The sequence below is a fragment of the Plectropomus leopardus genome, chromosome 17 (genome assembly GCF_008729295.1).
Source record: "Plectropomus leopardus isolate mb chromosome 17, YSFRI_Pleo_2.0, whole genome shotgun sequence".
Classification (NCBI taxonomy): Eukaryota; Metazoa; Chordata; class Actinopteri; order Perciformes; family Serranidae; genus Plectropomus; species Plectropomus leopardus.
The window spans coordinates 14,476,866-14,494,643 of record NC_056479.1 but is presented as its reverse complement, the minus strand read 5'-3'; the positions used below and the strand labels follow the sequence as shown (position 1 = coordinate 14,494,643).

Genomic DNA, 17,778 nt, shown 5'->3' with positions numbered 1-17,778 from the left:
CTCCTGTGTAGGAATGAGATGGAGCGTGGCAGTGTAGTAAGAGGGAGCAGAGGTTATAAAAAGCGATGAACCTGCCAAAGGAGGAATGGGGGTTACCTGTGGCCCCCTGATACCGGTGGCAGGTGCGTTACAGGGGAATGTCTGCTGGCATAGGGCTGGGAATGGGGAACGAAAGGAGAGGGGGGGGCTATAAGATGGACCTTTGTAAGCGACGGCGTCTGCAATGTGAGCGCAGTGTGGTGCACTCTGGGAAGTCCTTAAGCCATGCATGATCGGTTGAACTACAAAACCATGCAACCAGTCAATAACCTGCTCAGAAGAAATAGGGTTTGGATTGAGAGCTACAGGTATGTTTGAGGCAGGCTGCAGGAGACCCCAGAGGCAGCCACAGCACGAGGCCAGGCAGTGAGATGGAGCGCATGGGGGGCGGGGACGGTCTGGCTTACCCTAAAAGTCCCCCTCACACTTAGCCCACACTGAATCCCTGGCCTCACACAGCTGCAAAGTACACAATAGTAGCAGGGGGAACAAGAGAATGATAAATATAGCAAAGTGACAGAATGATTGGTATATAATGACAGAACACCTCATCATCAGAACATCATACTGCAGTTATAATGTGGGGTTTTGTCTGGCTAGGTTTCCACGCCTGCTACGCATTAAGACTGGACTGGTGCGCAAGCCTCTGACCTACCTCTGCCGAGTGAGGGTCTGGGTAACACAGATAAACAGAGAGCACATGATGAATCTAATGGCAACTTCCATACAAGCAGGACGAGCTATGCTTCTCTGATGTTTCCACACATTACCCAGAAACATCATCACATAACACAAGCAATGAGTACATAGGAGATTTGCTCACTACAGTAGCACAAAAAAACGCTAAAATTTACATCATTCTCAGGCATCTGTGTCTAAAAGGCAACTTTTATTCATTCAGACATTCGTTTGGGAACAGTCAATTTAGGGGGGAGGTTTCTTTTTTTATCTACAAGTCCTACAGAGTCCTACACTCGTCCACCGTCTCCATTGGACAGAGCCACAGCGAGTCTGAGAGAGGGCCGCTGCAGCCCCACCTGTGGTGGCGGAGGGGGTGTTGTTGCCAAGGGCTGATGTTTACCTGTAGACATGCTCTCCCCGGGGGACAGTCCATCCAGGAGGCCCTGCTCCAGGGGCTGGGGAACAGGGGCCATGGCCGTGCCAGTGAACCCCGGGGGGGCTGTGGGTGGCTGAGGAGGGGGCAGACTGGGTCTCTGCCTGGGCTTAGGGGCAGGCCGCGACTTGGTGAGCGTTCCGGTCAGGGACGGTGGGGACGAGAGGGAGTGGGGCGCCCCAAATGGGGTCTGACCAGGGGAGGATGGGGGCACTTGCCCTGGAGGGCAGGCCAGTCCATAAGGGGAGGGGGTGGTAGGAGGTGTGGGGGACAGGCTGACCGGTGACGGCTGACCTGTGGACTGGTCGGACATCCCGCAAGACTGGCTGTAAGGGACCTTTGGAGGCACAGGGGCCAACTTCTTGGAACCTGGAAACACAAAACAAAGCCATATTAATCTCCTGGTAGAAATGAAAATACATACAAACTACCTGTCAGCATTAACACGTTAATCGCAATGCAATTATGGTCTATAATTAAGGCATTTTTTTATTTTTACTCGTGTTCATTGTCCGCCGACACTCCTGTATATGTTTGTGTCAAGTTAAAAGCTATCTTTGAAAGCGAGGATTTTGGTATGTGAAACTAGAAAACCTAAGGAATCCAGTGGTACAAGCCATGTCATACTAGCTTCTCAGGGAGGGGGCTAAATAACGCTACAAAATTCATTTGTCGATGGAAAAATGGCATGGTCATTTCACAGGGGTCCCTGGACCTCTGACTTCAAGATATTTGAATGAAAACGGGTTCTGTGAGTACCCAAGAGTCTCCTCATTACAGACATGTCCACTTTATGCTCGCCCCATGCAATTTTTTGCTGTCATTGATTCCTAATCAAGGCAATCAGGCTTTGCCTTGTTCATATGGGCTGCGATAAACTATTGACATTCTGCCATTAATCGTGATTAATGAAATAAATGAAATAAATGGTAAATAACCCTAATACAAACAGAATGTGAGCTCAGATTGAGACAGGTGCTAACCTTTGCGCAGGGTGTGCGGACTGTGCTCTGTGGAGTGGGGGGATTGGCTACTGCTCTGAGGACTACAGCTGGCAGGGACTGTTGGACCTGCCACCTGGATGGCTTTGTGTCCAATTACTGGGGAGAGCTCTTTACTCTTCAATGAACTGAAAAAGACAGGAAGACATTAGTGTGTGAATAGTGTCAGACACATTGTGTTTAAGTGTTTTGAACTGCCGCCATACCTCATGCATATTACCCAAGAGCTACAACTTGCACCATCATCATCATCATTGTCATCATCATCGTCATCATCACCATCATCAGTATCATCACCATCATCATCACCATCACCATCACCATCATCACTTTTAACACCTCGTATTTTACATAATTAGACTAAAATATTGCGCATAAGTCCATAAAAGAACAACAAAGGTGATAGAGCGTCTGGTGTTGTATTTGTAAAGTTTGTATCATTTTATTCATAGTGCTTCTGATGGTATTTGCTGGACTACTGAAGTCAGACAACCAGTCAGAGCCAGCTGGCGGTGTTAAGTTTTGGCTTGATTGTTTTCAACATGGTGGCCGGATCACAAACTTTCTAATTGACAGCTAAACAGGGCACTAAAATATGTTGCTGAAAACAAGGCTAGAAAAAAGGCAATGCACATTCATGTGCAGTTGATTCTTGCAAATACTATCAGAAGCATTATGAGGAGGCAGTGGAACATGGATATTTCTTTTTTCATATAATCTGTCTTATGTGCTTCTGTGTGGTAGCATAATTATAATACATAGTAAATTGCATAGATTTGTCACATGTCAGTTGTGTTGTATTCTGAGTGATAAAAGAATTGCTTTTCAATGCTTTTCCTCTATTGAAACAGTATCCTATAATGATCTTAAAAAAATACCACAGCCCGGCGGATCTCAACTGGACTCACAAGATTTCAATTTCAGGAGCGATTCCTGACCAAAACACCACCAAGCTCAAGTAATTCCTTCCAGCAGTAATGAACAGACGGTGTACATATAATTCTCAGCAACAAATAGAAAGAAGTATGTATTCCTTTAGCAGGAAGTCCTCGATTAGCTTCAGCATTACAGTACAGAGCATAGTGATGACGTACAGGAAATAGAGTTAAGATGCTGCATGTAACAAGATTCATTCAGCTAATCTAAATCTGCACTGTAGGCATAGATGCAACCAATAGAGCACACTTAATCAAGGATCCACCTCATTCATCTTTGCTTCATTTATCAATTAGTGTACGTGTAGGCTGTATAAACAGTCAATAAGCATGACTTGCTGATGTTGCGAGACAGAAATCCTTACATATTTACAATAAGCCTGGCATTATTTTTCATGGCATTTTTTTAAACACAGTCAATTTTTTTGTGACCTACTGTATCCTCTTCTCACTGTAAGATATAAGTACATATGTAATTAATACCTGTAAGGAGGATTTACACAATAATATAGACAAGCTGCAAAACTAATATGAACTCAAACCCACCAAGAGCACCAATACTGCAGTGTAGTGGTCACATTCTGGATTATATGACATCTAATTAAATGCAATCTCCTGCAGTCCCTTTGAGACACCTTTTCCCAAATATAATCCGTCTGAATGAAAAATCATGGAGCTACCAAATCACAAGAGGGAGCTTTATCAAGCAAGCTCATTCTTATTGCTGACAAATTGCTGAAATGATTCACACTGTCCTGTGTGGTTGTAACACCACCGGCACATGACTCAGGAAACTGCCACAGTCACTCTATACAAACTCAGCACTTTGGGTTGAGCTGAAGATGCTTATATTCTATACTGTAGCTCACCAGGACATAAATGCAAACACAGTATTGCATTATTGATTGTAAAAATCTTTACTTCCTTAAAAACCTGTTTTCCTTCTGCTGGTTAGTAAAAAAAATGCTGCAAACTGTAGAATAAATACATTCATATGCTATTTGATAGCAGTATGCAGCATCATCCATGTATTTATCATCTACTCAATACCAGCATGAAACTGAGCGCTATATAAGCCAGTAACATCCTTTGTTGCTAGGCAACCCCCATGAGAGGCATCCCTGGACAACCTGAATGTTACAGAATCTGAGGTATGTAATTTGGAGGGGGAGGAAGAGAAAAGAAGCAAAAAGAAAATATGAGCCAGCGAGCTAGAGGAGAGGAGAGATACAGATGCCTCTCTGTGATGCATCTATAGTGGCCATGGTGGTGTTGTATTTACCTAGTCAGCCTGGGGGGTCCTCTCTCTCGGGCACATGGACAGGCAGCCCACGGCGGGGGGCGGGGGCGCGGACGAAGGGAGGCTAGGGGGGTTGCCAAGGGACTGGTCATGGCGGGTTAGTACCAAGGGGGTTTTGATGTAGAGTGGTGAGGCATTAGTGTCTGGTGGGGGGGCATGCGACATGTCACCAGGCGGGCTGTGCTTGGGGAAATGCAGACAGCTGGGTTTGGGATTCGAATTGATGTCAAGTGACGAGGAGGAGGAAGAAGAAGAGGAAGAAGGGGGTGGGGCTGGGGGAGTGAAGCCAGACCAGCGCAACGGGGGCGGGGGAGAGGCGGGGGGCTGGGACTCTGGACCTGGTGCCACAGGGCGAGCGCAAGGAGGGGGGTGGATGATGGGGTCGGGAGGTGTGGCTGGAGGGGTGGGGTGGGGGGGGGGGTCGCGGGTCCCCCCCTGGTGGGGGGTGGGCATGAGAAGTGTCCGGCCGATTGGGCGACACGTTGTCTGAGCTGTAGATATTAAGAGAATAGACAGCACAAAAGACACAGCTCTAGTGATTGAACAGGGAGACGCATTAGAGCGATATAGGATAATCTGTTTTGATGATTAGGGTGTTAGTGTGTTAGTTGGTCCGTAGCCAAAAACAGTAGAAAAAAAAATTTGCATTTTGGGATTGGCGGTGGGCACCAAGCTTCGCACACAGTCAGCTTAATGCAAATACAAAGACAAGCACAAAGAAACAGCAAAGGAAAAGAGGGTTTTATTGCCAAAGGAAAAGAATACAGTGTCTGTGATCACCTTGTGTCTGCACACTGCGTGGAGCTGTGAGGATCTGTCTCTGGAGCCAAAGTGCTGGTCTGTAGCTTACAGTATCACCAAGCTGAGCTGATGACTGAACATCTCCTCTCTGCTGCGTATACGGAGACCCTATCTGCCCTTATCCTACATTATTTGACTTGTTTGCATTGCAGGTCCTGCAGTCAGCCCAGGGCAGTGTGAAACAGACACAAAACCCTTTCATTGGCTGAAAGAGCCACAGGAGAGGAGGGGAAAGCCAGCCAAGCCAGAAGCCATTTTATCTCTTGTCTGCCACACAGGCAGAGTCAGCGACCATGAAGTGATTATTCATGTGTTTAACTATGATAATCATACCAAAAGATGGTGAAATCAGTCTGAGTGTCAACAGAAAAGGAAATAATTCAAGACCAAAGCTGAGAAAAGCCAAGCCACAACAATGGGAAATTGGAAATATTAGCATGCTCGCAAAGGACTTGCAGATTGAAGCTTAGTGCCATGTACAGAAACAAAACTTCCATAAAGTATTCGGATTAAAAACCCTTTGAGGAGTCATTATCCTTTTGGAAATTTTACCCACAATGACATCAACCTGACAAACCGCAGGGAGAAATGTGGAGTGACAAATAATAATAAAATTATGTGACATGAAGGTGCTCAGAGGCTTAAAAAGAACATTTGCAAATTAATGGGAGTATGATCAAAAAGCTGATCACACAGAGCTGAGAAAGTTGATAATGGTGATGATGATGGTGATGACATTAAAAATGAACAAGAGTGAATGCGTGAGGTCGGGGGGTGGTGCAGCGTCTCCACTGTGACTTACCAAACCCTTTCTCCAGGTGGTGGTGTCGCAGACGGGGAGGTGGCGAGCTCTCCGGGCTGCTCGGGTATGAGAGTGTCAGCTGGAGAGCCGGGGCCTTGCATGCCTGGAGGGGTGGAGGAGGTCTTGCGTGCCAGCGTGGCTGAACCCTTACGAGACACCCAGGAGGTATCCATCACCCGGACGCCCATGCTGGAGACAAATCCACATTTGAAGTCATGTATGATAATGAATAAAGAGGTGAGTGGGGGTGGTAAGGAAAGATGTGGGGAAAAAGGCATGATACGGTACCTTTGTATCTTCCTAATGCTGCGTTAGTAGGGGGAAGAGAGGCAAAAGGGATATGTGATCAGAAGTAATGACGACATGGTTCACAACACTAAACCACTCAGTACACTGTATGAGATGGGAAGATGGGATCTACAGTGGCAGAGAGGAGCAGAAGTGATGCTGCAGAGGTGAGAGGATGTCAGGCCATATAACCAGCCTGCACTGGGCCACTTAAGGGTTCAGTGCGTAAGATTAAGGGGGCCTCATACCTGCAACCGAATCACAACCGTGATGATATACAGTACAACATTACTCCCTCTTGTGTGATATTGCTTAAATAAATCCTAGACCATTAAAGGCTTTTCTTCTAATTAAACCTGTTTGGCCTTAGAAACACACAAACACACAGGCAGAGCTTTATCCTGAGCTACTCATTACTCTAAATAGATAAAAGCTATTTTCTACCCCCCTCATATTGAGAGTTGCTGATTATGGGATACAGAAGCTCTAGATCCATGCCTATAAAATTGCATCCCTAATCTGATGGAGGTATTTTGGTGAAGGCATTGGTTCTAATTCTGCCAGTGATTTTCCACCAGCTGGATGAATGACTCAGGCCAGGTGACGTGCTAGCCAGACTGTGAAGGAGGAGCTGGGTGTGGGAGGATGGAAAGATAGCACTGGAGAAATATTTCCTGAGAAAAAAGAGGTAACCGGCAGCACTCCATCAGAGACCTGTTGCCATAGAGACAATGCCACTCAAGGCAATCCAGCCCCATGTTTTCAAATGAGGTTTTTCTCCTCCTCATGATTCCTGATAATAAGGTATATAGATGTATGTGCTCCTATGGAGGCTTTAGAGCGAGAAATTTAGATCACAGGACTCATAAATGCTGCATCAAGGTAACAGACTTTAAATGTGTGTCTGCTGCCTGCCTTAGATATAAGAATCAAATATCAGATGCCTGAGAGGAGGCGTGGGAGGAATGAGAGAGAAAAGAGAGGGAGTGAAATGTGGGCAACAGAAGGATGCACTTGGCATCATACCCATCCTTCTTGTAAAACTCCAGCATCATGTTGTCCGTGGCGACGCTTAGTGGGCGTCGGCTCTGGTCGTGCTGTTGCTTGCGTTCAGATTGGTCCATGTCTGGTGAAGGCATGGAGCTGTAGTTGGAGTTGTGGTTGGTGTGGATTGGGCTGCCGTAGCTGCCTGTCAAGTTGAATTCAATCTCTGGGGAGGGGGGACACACAATCAGCATACAGTATACTGATGTTATAGTAGTTGCTATGATGGCGTAGATCAGATAAAAAACGTTTATAAAACTGCATTCCTACATAGAAAACACAGTTACACAGTTGTGATTGTCTTATTCAATGCTTATTTTAGAAAGTATTTTTGTGTAGATGTCAATTTGTTTTTTTTTATTTTAACATTTATGTAAACGGATAATTAGGATGGCTTGCTTTGATAAGTTAATTTGATCAAAACTGGGTCATTGAAATCCCATTATAGTAGTAAAATGAGTAAAATGATGGAAGATCAGTAAAAACTGACATGTTGCTCAGCCTGACTATAATATTACATACATAATAGTGATTCCCACCTCCAGGGAAGAACCAGTCAGCATGCTGGATGATGGGCTCAATGATGCCAACAATCTGTAGGGACAGGGTGGTCATCATCTCTGTCATGTTCCTGGAAAGAAGGAAAATAATTGAAATACAATATAATCCTCATGTGACAAGTTCAGGTAAGAATCAAACAAATTTCATACATGTAAAATAGCTGAGTTAAAAATACATACGGTTCAGTGTGCGTCCAAAGTAGGTTAGGGCCAAGAACAATCGCCATATTACCAGGAGTCATCTTGTTTGCGTCTTGGTAGTCGCTCAGCTTGGCTAAAAATTTTATTAGATATCTGAGGGATTTAAATAAGAGTGCATCTTAAAATTAATTTTACACCTTATTTATTCTGTTTTGTCAGACATATTGTTTTAAAGGGTAAATTCAGATTGAAGTGGGCATGTAAGAGATCATCAAAAAAATGCAAAGATGATCAGGCAGAGCAACATCAATAGTCATTACAAATGATGGTTTAGGACACCTTGTGATAAATAAATCTCAGGTATGGCACCCGTTGTCCAGTCCAAAAGTGTCAGATAAGTTATTCAGTTCATGACTGTCATAATTTCGGTGGTCAATAAGAATGTTGAAATCTCCTGATGTAGACAGGCAGTCATATGTAATGGACATAATGGATGGCAGTTCAGTAAATTCATCAATCAGACTACTGGAAAACTTTGGCGGTCTATATATAATCAGGAGTACAACACGCAGAGAGCCTTTCAGTACAGCAGCAAGATATTCAAACATTAAAAAGACTCCCAATGATACACTGAAACATGTCTGGAAGAAACCAACTACTCCTCTCCCTTTCTTGTCAACTCTCGGGGGATCAATGAAGTTAAAACTTTTGGATGCTGATTCAATAAGAACAGCTGCTCTGTTATTCAAATCAAGCCAAGTTTCTGTAAGCAACACAAGATCTAATTTATGACTACTTATCATGTAACTGATCAGAAAAGACTTGTTTGATAATGATCTTTCATTAAGCAGTCGCCTTTCTGTTTTAAATGATAGGGCGCATACATTACAGGCTGTCTTCACAGAACATGTTGAAACTGAAAGTTACTACATTGTAACCCTAGTTCTATTAGCACAGACGGAGCCTCCCCCATTGGACCCTATGGGTAATTCTCTTGTCTAATCAAGAGCATGCATTTGCCCACTGAAATTGCATAAACGTGGCCAGCTGATCAGGACTTGCCTACCCGAATAAGTGTGGTCCTAAGTGTAGTATATAAGGGAGCACCACAATGCTGTTTATCATCCTACACCCTCCTCAATAAGCGGTTTAAGGACAGAGGGATGTCGTATGCTGTAAAGCCCTCTGAGGCAAATTGTGATTTGTGATATTGTGATTTATAAATAAAACTGACTTGACTGGACTTGACTTTACTCGTAAGAATGACAGGGCCTCTAGGTACAGGTCTCCACCTGTGCTAGAACTAGGGTTACGTTATCGTAACCTTTGTACTATCTCACACAGGCTCCAGCCTCTAATGGATTCTGTGGGTACAGTGGGTGGAGCCCAATGAATGAACGCCCTGTTGTGACATAACATCAACCCAGCCACACTGATCCTGACTGGCTATCGGTCATTGATTTCAGCCTGCTTACTTATTTATATCCTAGGCCGCCATAGTGGAGAGGTATGGTGCCCAAGCCAACCCAGGTGGAATGCAAACAAATTGTATGGACTGTGGTCTAATACTGCAGGGGTCGAAAGACCAAGATGATGGCGTAGATATGTCCTCAACACTCACCCTGCAGAACAAGACCAAAGACACTGCCACACTGCATGTAGAGTGTGCGTATACCACAGTGGGAGGGTGATCAGAGGGCAAATTGCCATCATTGGCAACAAGATGACAGACAATGCTGTGGTGCTCGGTTATATTGTTTGGGGTTTGCACATACTCAGGTAGCCCTCTACCTTGGGGTCCTGTTGCTGCTGCGCTGCTTGTTGAAGAGGGTGTAGGATGACAAACAGCATAATGGTGCTTATACACTGTGGGGTCTGTAAGTACTTGGGTAGGCACATCCTGATTGGCTGACCACATTTATGAAATTTCAGTCGGTAAATGCATGCTTGTGATTGGAGAACAGTATTACCCTAGTATCCAGTAGAAGGTGGAGCCTGTGTGAGATAGAACTGGTTGTTTAGCCTATTAGTAATTAGAACAGAGATGTTTATAAGGGAATTTTATTAAAATCTTACTTCCCTGCTATCTCACAATGTTTTTTCTTCCTGACCACATGGGAACAATGTGCAAATGATTGGACAGAAAATGAGGGAAAGCGACTGACCTGAAATTGTTCAAGTTATCTGTGGGGAGTTTTTCACATGCTGCCATTAATGCTTGTAGTCTCTTGTCCATATCCTGAATGCTGGGGATTAAAAAAAAATCATTATGATTTACTGTTGCTCCACTTACTAATAAATGTCACCATTTTTCATGTTGGCAGTTAAGACACCCTTGAAAAAGATTTTGGACTGTTTTCCATTTTCCATCGAGGCCAATGGCATAACTAAAGTAAATGCAATTATTAAGAAAACAGCAACTTACTTGGAGGCCTGAATCCATTCATCATAAAGTTCAGTGGTCATCAGTGGCTCGGGGAGCTCACGGAGGTATGATTTCAGAGCCCCTTTGGGTGAGAAAACAGGGAGAGAGTAAAAACTGGTTTGCTTTTTTTAGAGGAGGGGAGAGTTGTTTTCTCTCTTCAGAGCACTGGCGAGGCCATGCCCTATATCTCCATTCCCCTCCAGCAGGCCCTTGCAACTAGTGCAGCTGCCAGATTCAGATTGCTCAACACAGATTTCATGCTAATGTGTGAAATGCACAGCAATATTAGAACAGAAAGCCTTCAGGATAAAAAACACTGAGGGCGGCGCTGATGAAGACTCCTTGGTAACTGTTATGTTGCCCGATGAAGCAAATTTTCCACCAACCAGCTCCAAAATCAATCTGAAAACTTTTGTACAATAAAAATGACCTTTCCAAGATACAAACAAAAACAGATGTTGAGTAAAAAGAACTGCCTTTAACATAGATATATTTCGCTGTTTTTTTTTTTATCCTGACTTGCAATGACAGTGTAGGGGTTGTTGTTATGGAAATGGGCTTTGAACAAGGCATGTGTGTGGGTGTAGTTCACCTGCGATGGCGTGTGGGTCGGAGGAGTACTCCTGAACATCCAGAACTCCGCAGTCCAGGGACGCTTTCAGCTTCTTAAGCTTGGAGGCTGATGGAGCCACTCTGAAGAGACCCTGCAGCCCACATACAGGAAACACATAATCATCCGTAATTATCACATCTAACATGGTCCTGTACAAAAGTAATAGCCTCAATCGTTGTGTACTTGAAATTGGTAATAACACAGCAATACTGTTGTGGTCCATAAGCTAAAAACAGGTAGGTTGTACTCTTGTTTCCTGTTGCAAAGCTGTTCCTTCTTGTCCATTTTCTCCATCCTCAATTTATTTCAATTTTAATTCAAAAGTCTAGCAGATAAAAAACTATTTTGAATTTCCAGTCTGAGAAGGTATAAAATGACATGGCATGGATTAAAGATGACAACAATATGCATATTAGCCTAAACCTAAAATTACATGTCTAGGTGTGAGTTTGTGTGTGTCCTATACCTCCTCTTGCATGCCACACTCTAACAGCATGGTGACACAAGCTTCGATGGGGAAAGCTATCTCTCTTCCACTAATATTCAGGTGTTCCTCCAGAGACTTGCCAAACGATGGCTTCTCCACCCACGCCTCTGCAACACAAAACAGCGGCTGGAATCACACACAGATACAAACAAACCCACGCACCTTAGCTGCATCCTCCTCCTGAACAACATAAGACCAAAAACTGCATATAAAGTTCAGAGTCCACATCCATTAGTTAAAATCCTAACTGCAGTTTACTGTGACTTTCAAGGTTCAACAATTTTCTGGTGCTGCGTCTTTATTTCTGTTACTTGGAAAATGTGATGTTTAAGACCTCTGTTTGGTTTAGCACATGCAAACTAGCTGATAGCATAAATGTTAAGGTGGATAATTATAGTCTAATGAGATGGTTAGGTGACATGTCAGGGCTATTAACTCAATTACTTCTCATCTTGATATTGCTGTAGGTGCAGAATTGGAGCAGACACACACACACACACGAAGACTCACCTTGGTGCGCTTTAATCTGGGGCAGGATACTGTGAAGAATCTCTAATGACTTCCTGTGATATTCAGCCTGTGTTTCTATTAGCTATAGAAGGAGAAGATATGAAAACAAGCAATCCCAGACATGTCTGTATCTTATAATGCAAAGTAATGTTATGAGATTGTCTACAATGTTACTGTAACCTATGCTAATGTGGGAGAAAATATTTTATTTGCAGTGAAGAAAGAACATTTTTCCCACTGAAAATACAAGTGATGAAAAAACATACTTACTGTCTGAAAGTAATTTGCATAGTCTATTTCTTTGGCCACAAAACTGTACATATCTGCTGATAACTGATCCTGAAACAGAAAGCAAAGAGCAAGCATAAGCAATGATCTCACTAAAGTAAAACACAGAAGTGTAACATCATCCTGGCATTGTGGTCCATTTGTGTCTGATACATGCTAGAGGATAATAAATCAAATGGAGTGTAAAGGGGCTAGAGGAGGGACAAATATCTGAGTGACTCTAACTGGTGACTCACCCTACAAATCTCCATCCGATTGGCTGCCTCCTCCATCTCCTCTCTAAGGGACTCGGACTTGGCGCCGGGCTGCAGCGTGCTCGGGTGACTGGATGACTTGGACGACTGCTGATATCTATGGGCAAGAGGAAAAAAAAGAAAAAGAAAGCAGCATTGGATATGTCATGCTTCCTGCCGACATTAAAAACCTGAGCCTTTGTGTAAAAAATAAATGAAGAAGAGCAGTCTGGCTTTTTAAAGTGGACGTCACCTTGTCCGAGCAGAGTCCATGTCCAAGACAAGTTTAGCTAAGTGCTTCCTTTGTTTCTGGATGTTAGGAATGTCCACCTACAAAAGAGAATTAAGTGGAGGATTAGGAGTCAACTCAGGGAATAAAAGAGCAGCACTATTATGCAAATGAGGACCATGCTCTGCTTCTAATTTCTGTAAGTAATATCAGAAATGAAAAAAAGTGACAGAGTGGGGCTCTCTAATTCAGCCATATCAGGGAGGTGTTATGTCTTAATTAGTGCTCACCTCAGCGAGAACATAGAGGGGCTCCACCACATCTCTCTCTATCTGGAACTCAAACTGGATGAGCTCGTGGGCCAACTTCTCTTCCGTCTCCCCGCACATCTTCAGCATCTTCCTGTTTGGTAACAGCCAAAGTCACAGGCAATCAAATGCAATTAAAATGCAGACAAGGGTAATGAGGACAAAGAAGAATTCAATCTCCAAATCAATAATTAAAGATGACTCTGTGTGTGTGCAGTGTGTGTAGGATATCGTGTGAGCAAAGGCCTGTTAATTTACCCCAGGAGAGAGTCGTCCCCCAACACTGCCGCCCCTTCGACCATACATTGTGCCAGGATCGTAAGCGGTAGTTTTTTCTGACAGCAAAGAAAAAATTATTATACTATTACTAGACCATCTGTGAGAATCAAACAAAGTTATGAATGCTGCATCATCACACATCAGTCTGCATCAGTATTCAGTGTTTGAATGATGGATGCAGGTACTCACAGATGGTGACTTGACCGATCTCTTCTCCATATCAGTCCCCTGCTGACCCTGCAGGCAGGCAGTCAGCTTCTTGTGAGTGCTGTGTGTCACCTGCTTGACCAGATCCAGACGCTTCTCCACCTGGAAGAACACACACACGCGCACACACACACACACACACACACACACACACACACACACACACACACACACACACACACACACACACATCAAAAACAACACATACACCCATGCATTACAACACACAACTCTGTTCTCTAAAAAGACATCTCTCATACAGCATCACAAATCAGCACCTGCTCCTGTCTTTATGGTACAGATGAATTACACACAAGTTATGCATATGCACAAAGGAAAGATATTAGATATTTAAAGGTGCTGGTTTATACCCCTCCATATAGTTACTGTTTAACTAAAATAAAATCTTTTTGAGTTCCTGTTGCCTGCCGTCTTCTGCATTTGGGTCCACATGCTTTGCATCTCATGACAAATTATTAGTCTCACACCGAGACTGAAAGTGCCCATGAGAGATTATGAGATGATCAAAGAAATAGGAGAGAAGAAAAAAACATTCCTGCAATCTTGTTTTGCTTTCTGATTTTTCGGTGACAAAACTTCTTCCTTCCTCTATAACTGTTCAAATAAAACATCAGTGATGAGGACGAGGAATCACTCTTTAACTGCTTTAGGATATACAGGATGTAAGCCTGTGATGATGAGACCTTGCTTTGCTGTGAGGGGCCACAAGACGGAACCATTAGAGCTACTGATCTCTATCATGGTCAAACACAGCCATCATAATCAAATTATTTACACCTGTTTATTTAACAGAGCATGACCAGTGACAGCACTAACTGCTATGAGACCATCATTTCATCAAGCACCTGTTCACTCTCCCTACTTAGACACACATACACATACACATGCACGCACGCACACACACACACACACGCAAGCACACATTCTTACACCATAGCTTACCTGTAGCAGGTCCTCGCTTAACACCTCTGTTTTTTCTGCCCTGTAAAGATAAAAGTGTAAAATGGTTAGGGGATCCAAGGGAGGCAACATAAATATAAGCTCTAGCAGACTTTAACACCTGTTTCTACATTGCATCAGTTCTACCAGTAAATGCAGCTTTGTGCACTGAAAAGCCAGGAAAAAACAAAATATTTCTTTTAAGTCATAGTGACCGAACTTTTGACAGTTGTTGCTGACAGTTGATATGTCCTCCTTTAGGTCACTTAAGCTACACAGCCTGTGACTATTGCAGACTGGTTTTGTACTCTAACGTGAGAGCACAAAACATGTTCCTTCCAAAAGAAACTTTAAAAAAAGTAAGACGTATCCATTTCTTATTATCACCATATGCTATTTTAGTTGTTGTCTAATGACACACAGGGGAGAAACTGAAGCATTCCAACTGCAGAACATGTGAAGATGTGACATCTCACGTAATAAAACTCTTTTTATAAGCCTGTGATGACATGCTAGTTGTAGTGATTTGAGTCTCACATGTATTCAGATGTATTTCATATGGGATGTGTGTTTGCCAAAATGCTTTACAGTTGTGAAATAAAGTCCCAACTGTATTGCATTGGATGTAGACTCATTCACTGGCTTTTTGCACATCATCAGTGTGGCAGTGCTCCAAATGGGTGTGCCACATCCGTGCACCTGTCCCATTGAAGCATGTGTGAGTGAGCATGCGAGTGTGTGGCTGCCTCTCTTAGTCATGATCTTTGACAATGCATAAGAAGAAAACATTAACTATCAGGCAAACTATTCATAACTCGCTAGAGTGCTCTGGCACCAGTGCGAGCGAAACAAGCAGGACAGCGGCGAGCAAAGGCCACTGACTCAAATATGCCAGTTCCCACTGAGAAGCATCACATCCCACTGTGAATCCAGCAGACTGGAGACTGAGCCAAAGACTGAAGGAAAGGGCAGAGCTGCACTGCTGCTGAAGCAGATAAAACTACTCATCCGGAGTACTGAATGAGCCATAAGCTTAGAAAAGAGCAAACCACTAGATATCATAAATATATAGTGTCAGCTCAGTTCAGACAGCTTATATTTTAAGACTTTAGTACTTTTTCTGCAAGCAGATTTCCCAGAGCTTAATATGCTTTTTATAATCCTTAAAAAAATAATAAAATAGGCAAATTGTCTTATAGGACTGTAAATCTTACATCAATTTGGGTTGTTTTGCGAGAATACCCTTCCACACTTGGACACAACAATGCACACATCTAAAGCAACAATCCTATCAGAGCTGCCTTATTAGAGTGGAGGATAACATGTATTTCCTACTCAGAAGGATTGTAGGCCACCTCCTGAAATGAGTCAAAACCAGACCTGCAGACCCCCAGCAGCCACCCAGTGGTGCGCACTTTCTCTCTGTACTTCCCCTTCCTGTCAGCACAACCTCTTCCTGCCATTGTGCCCCAATCATGCCAATGCCAGTTGTGAATAATAGTTTTTTTGTCATTTATTTAAAAACAAAATCTGAATTCATCTAAGTGTTGACCAAGAGAATGGAAAAGACCTTGGTTTGTGCACCATCATTCATCAGTCAGATGAAAACTCATTAGCAGCACATAACTAAAATGCTCTTTTCATGTATGATGCCTTGTCACCGAGTCCGTCAAAGACACAGCATTGTAGCATTCTGTGTTGCACTAAAGTGTTGAAGGAGATCACAGTCTAAGAATGACAGAAAATAAGTGGATGGAAGAGAGTCTGTTTCATGTTGACATGTAATCATGTATACATGTTCCATATTTACTTGCCAATAACAGAAAGCTGAGCCTTAATGATGTCAGTTATTAGCATCACTGCTCTCGGTGCCAAGATGTGAGCATGGAGCTCTGGGAACTGGGTCAAACCATGTACCAGTGGATTTAATCACAGCCAGCCTGTTGGAAAACGACTCTGCTCACTGAGGTAGGAGGAAAAAATACATAACTATGTGTTTGTGCACATGTAGGCCTAAAAGAGAAAGAGAGGATGATGGCAGAGTGAGAAGTTTCTGGCATGATTTGCAAGGATAAGTGTGATTGCAGATTGCTGATTACATGACAAAGGGGTATAAAAATAACTCAAGCTCTAAAGTTTGGCTCCGTTTCTCTGCAACACTCCAACAGCCTCTAAAAATCTCTTAAGCTCCATGTTCTGAAAAAGACCTTGCAGATAAGATTGTCACATGTATACCATGCTGAGTGTGTAGCCCGGAGGTCTGCAGTGCAACTGTGAGCTCGTCACTGTCTAAAGGGCATCATGCATTGGCTGGTTGAGGTCTCCCTAGAGGGCCTCTGGCAGCTGAGGGACCTAAAGATCACATATACTTGCTTTTAAATATGATTTTGGTGCACATATTGGCTGCCTTGCATATCCTGTGTGCCACTTCATAGGCGTATCCACTGAAAAACTAGGTGGGTTTCAATTCTCTTCACGACTAGCTTTGTTATGCACCTGATGGGATGAATGCGCAGCTAGTTGGTTATCTCTTGTTCTCTACTTGCGTTGTCAAATAGGAAACAACATGGTGGCTTGCTCATTAACTCTATTCTGTCTAAACAATCCACCATAATCTATTTCTGAAAACATTTGAGGTTAGAAACAAGCAGTGTCACTGCAGAATCTTGTCACATTTTGCCTGGTTTGAGCTTGGTCCAGGTTTTGTCAATCAGGTGTATCACGCCGGATGGACTTATTTGCATCAAGTTAAATCCAGTCTTCTTTATGCAAATACAGACCAAAACATATTCTCCACACTCACCGTAACATTACGAACATAGATTGTGTGACTGTTTCTCCTGCCCTATGGAAAATGAATAGAAAGCTTTGTGATGCCTGTCATTACCAGATCTGGTGAAAATGCGGCATCAGAAATCATCTCTATACTTCCACAAGATGCCCTACCCACAATAACAGTAAGTGCTCCAGTTAGTGAAAAGCCTGGCTTTCATTCGATGGCCAACAAGCAACACCATGATATTCAAATCAATGCACTAGGATGGCCGAGTGATTAAGGACTTAAGATTTAATGGACATAGTCCTTGGAGGTTTGAGCCCCATTCCTTTTATAAAAGGGTTAGGGTTGAATGGGGTAGGTATGAAACGTAAGTCCTCACCAAACAAGAGAACCCTAATTGTCATTTTTATTATGTGCTAAGACTCAGAATTAACA

At 43.3% G+C, this 17,778-nt stretch overlaps 1 protein-coding gene across 1 annotated transcript in view; it reads right to left on the bottom strand.

Moving 5' to 3' along the window:
* Positions 1-17,778, bottom strand: part of arhgap44a (Rho GTPase activating protein 44a) — a 29,605-nt gene that overhangs the window by 969 nt on the left and 10,858 nt on the right. The window contains 22 exon segments of the mRNA XM_042505399.1: positions 1,121-1,522; positions 2,137-2,282; positions 4,372-4,430; positions 4,432-4,759; positions 4,761-4,880; positions 5,993-6,181; positions 6,281-6,298; positions 7,307-7,490; positions 7,864-7,955; positions 8,065-8,178; positions 10,191-10,271; positions 10,451-10,532; positions 11,043-11,154; positions 11,530-11,657; positions 12,061-12,142; positions 12,331-12,399; positions 12,585-12,699; positions 12,835-12,911; positions 13,101-13,212; positions 13,377-13,453; positions 13,587-13,706; positions 14,568-14,607. Of these exon segments, the coding sequence (XP_042361333.1) occupies positions 1,121-1,522; positions 2,137-2,282; positions 4,372-4,430; positions 4,432-4,759; positions 4,761-4,880; positions 5,993-6,181; positions 6,281-6,298; positions 7,307-7,490; positions 7,864-7,955; positions 8,065-8,178; positions 10,191-10,271; positions 10,451-10,532; positions 11,043-11,154; positions 11,530-11,657; positions 12,061-12,142; positions 12,331-12,399; positions 12,585-12,699; positions 12,835-12,911; positions 13,101-13,212; positions 13,377-13,453; positions 13,587-13,706; positions 14,568-14,607 (2,747 nt within the window).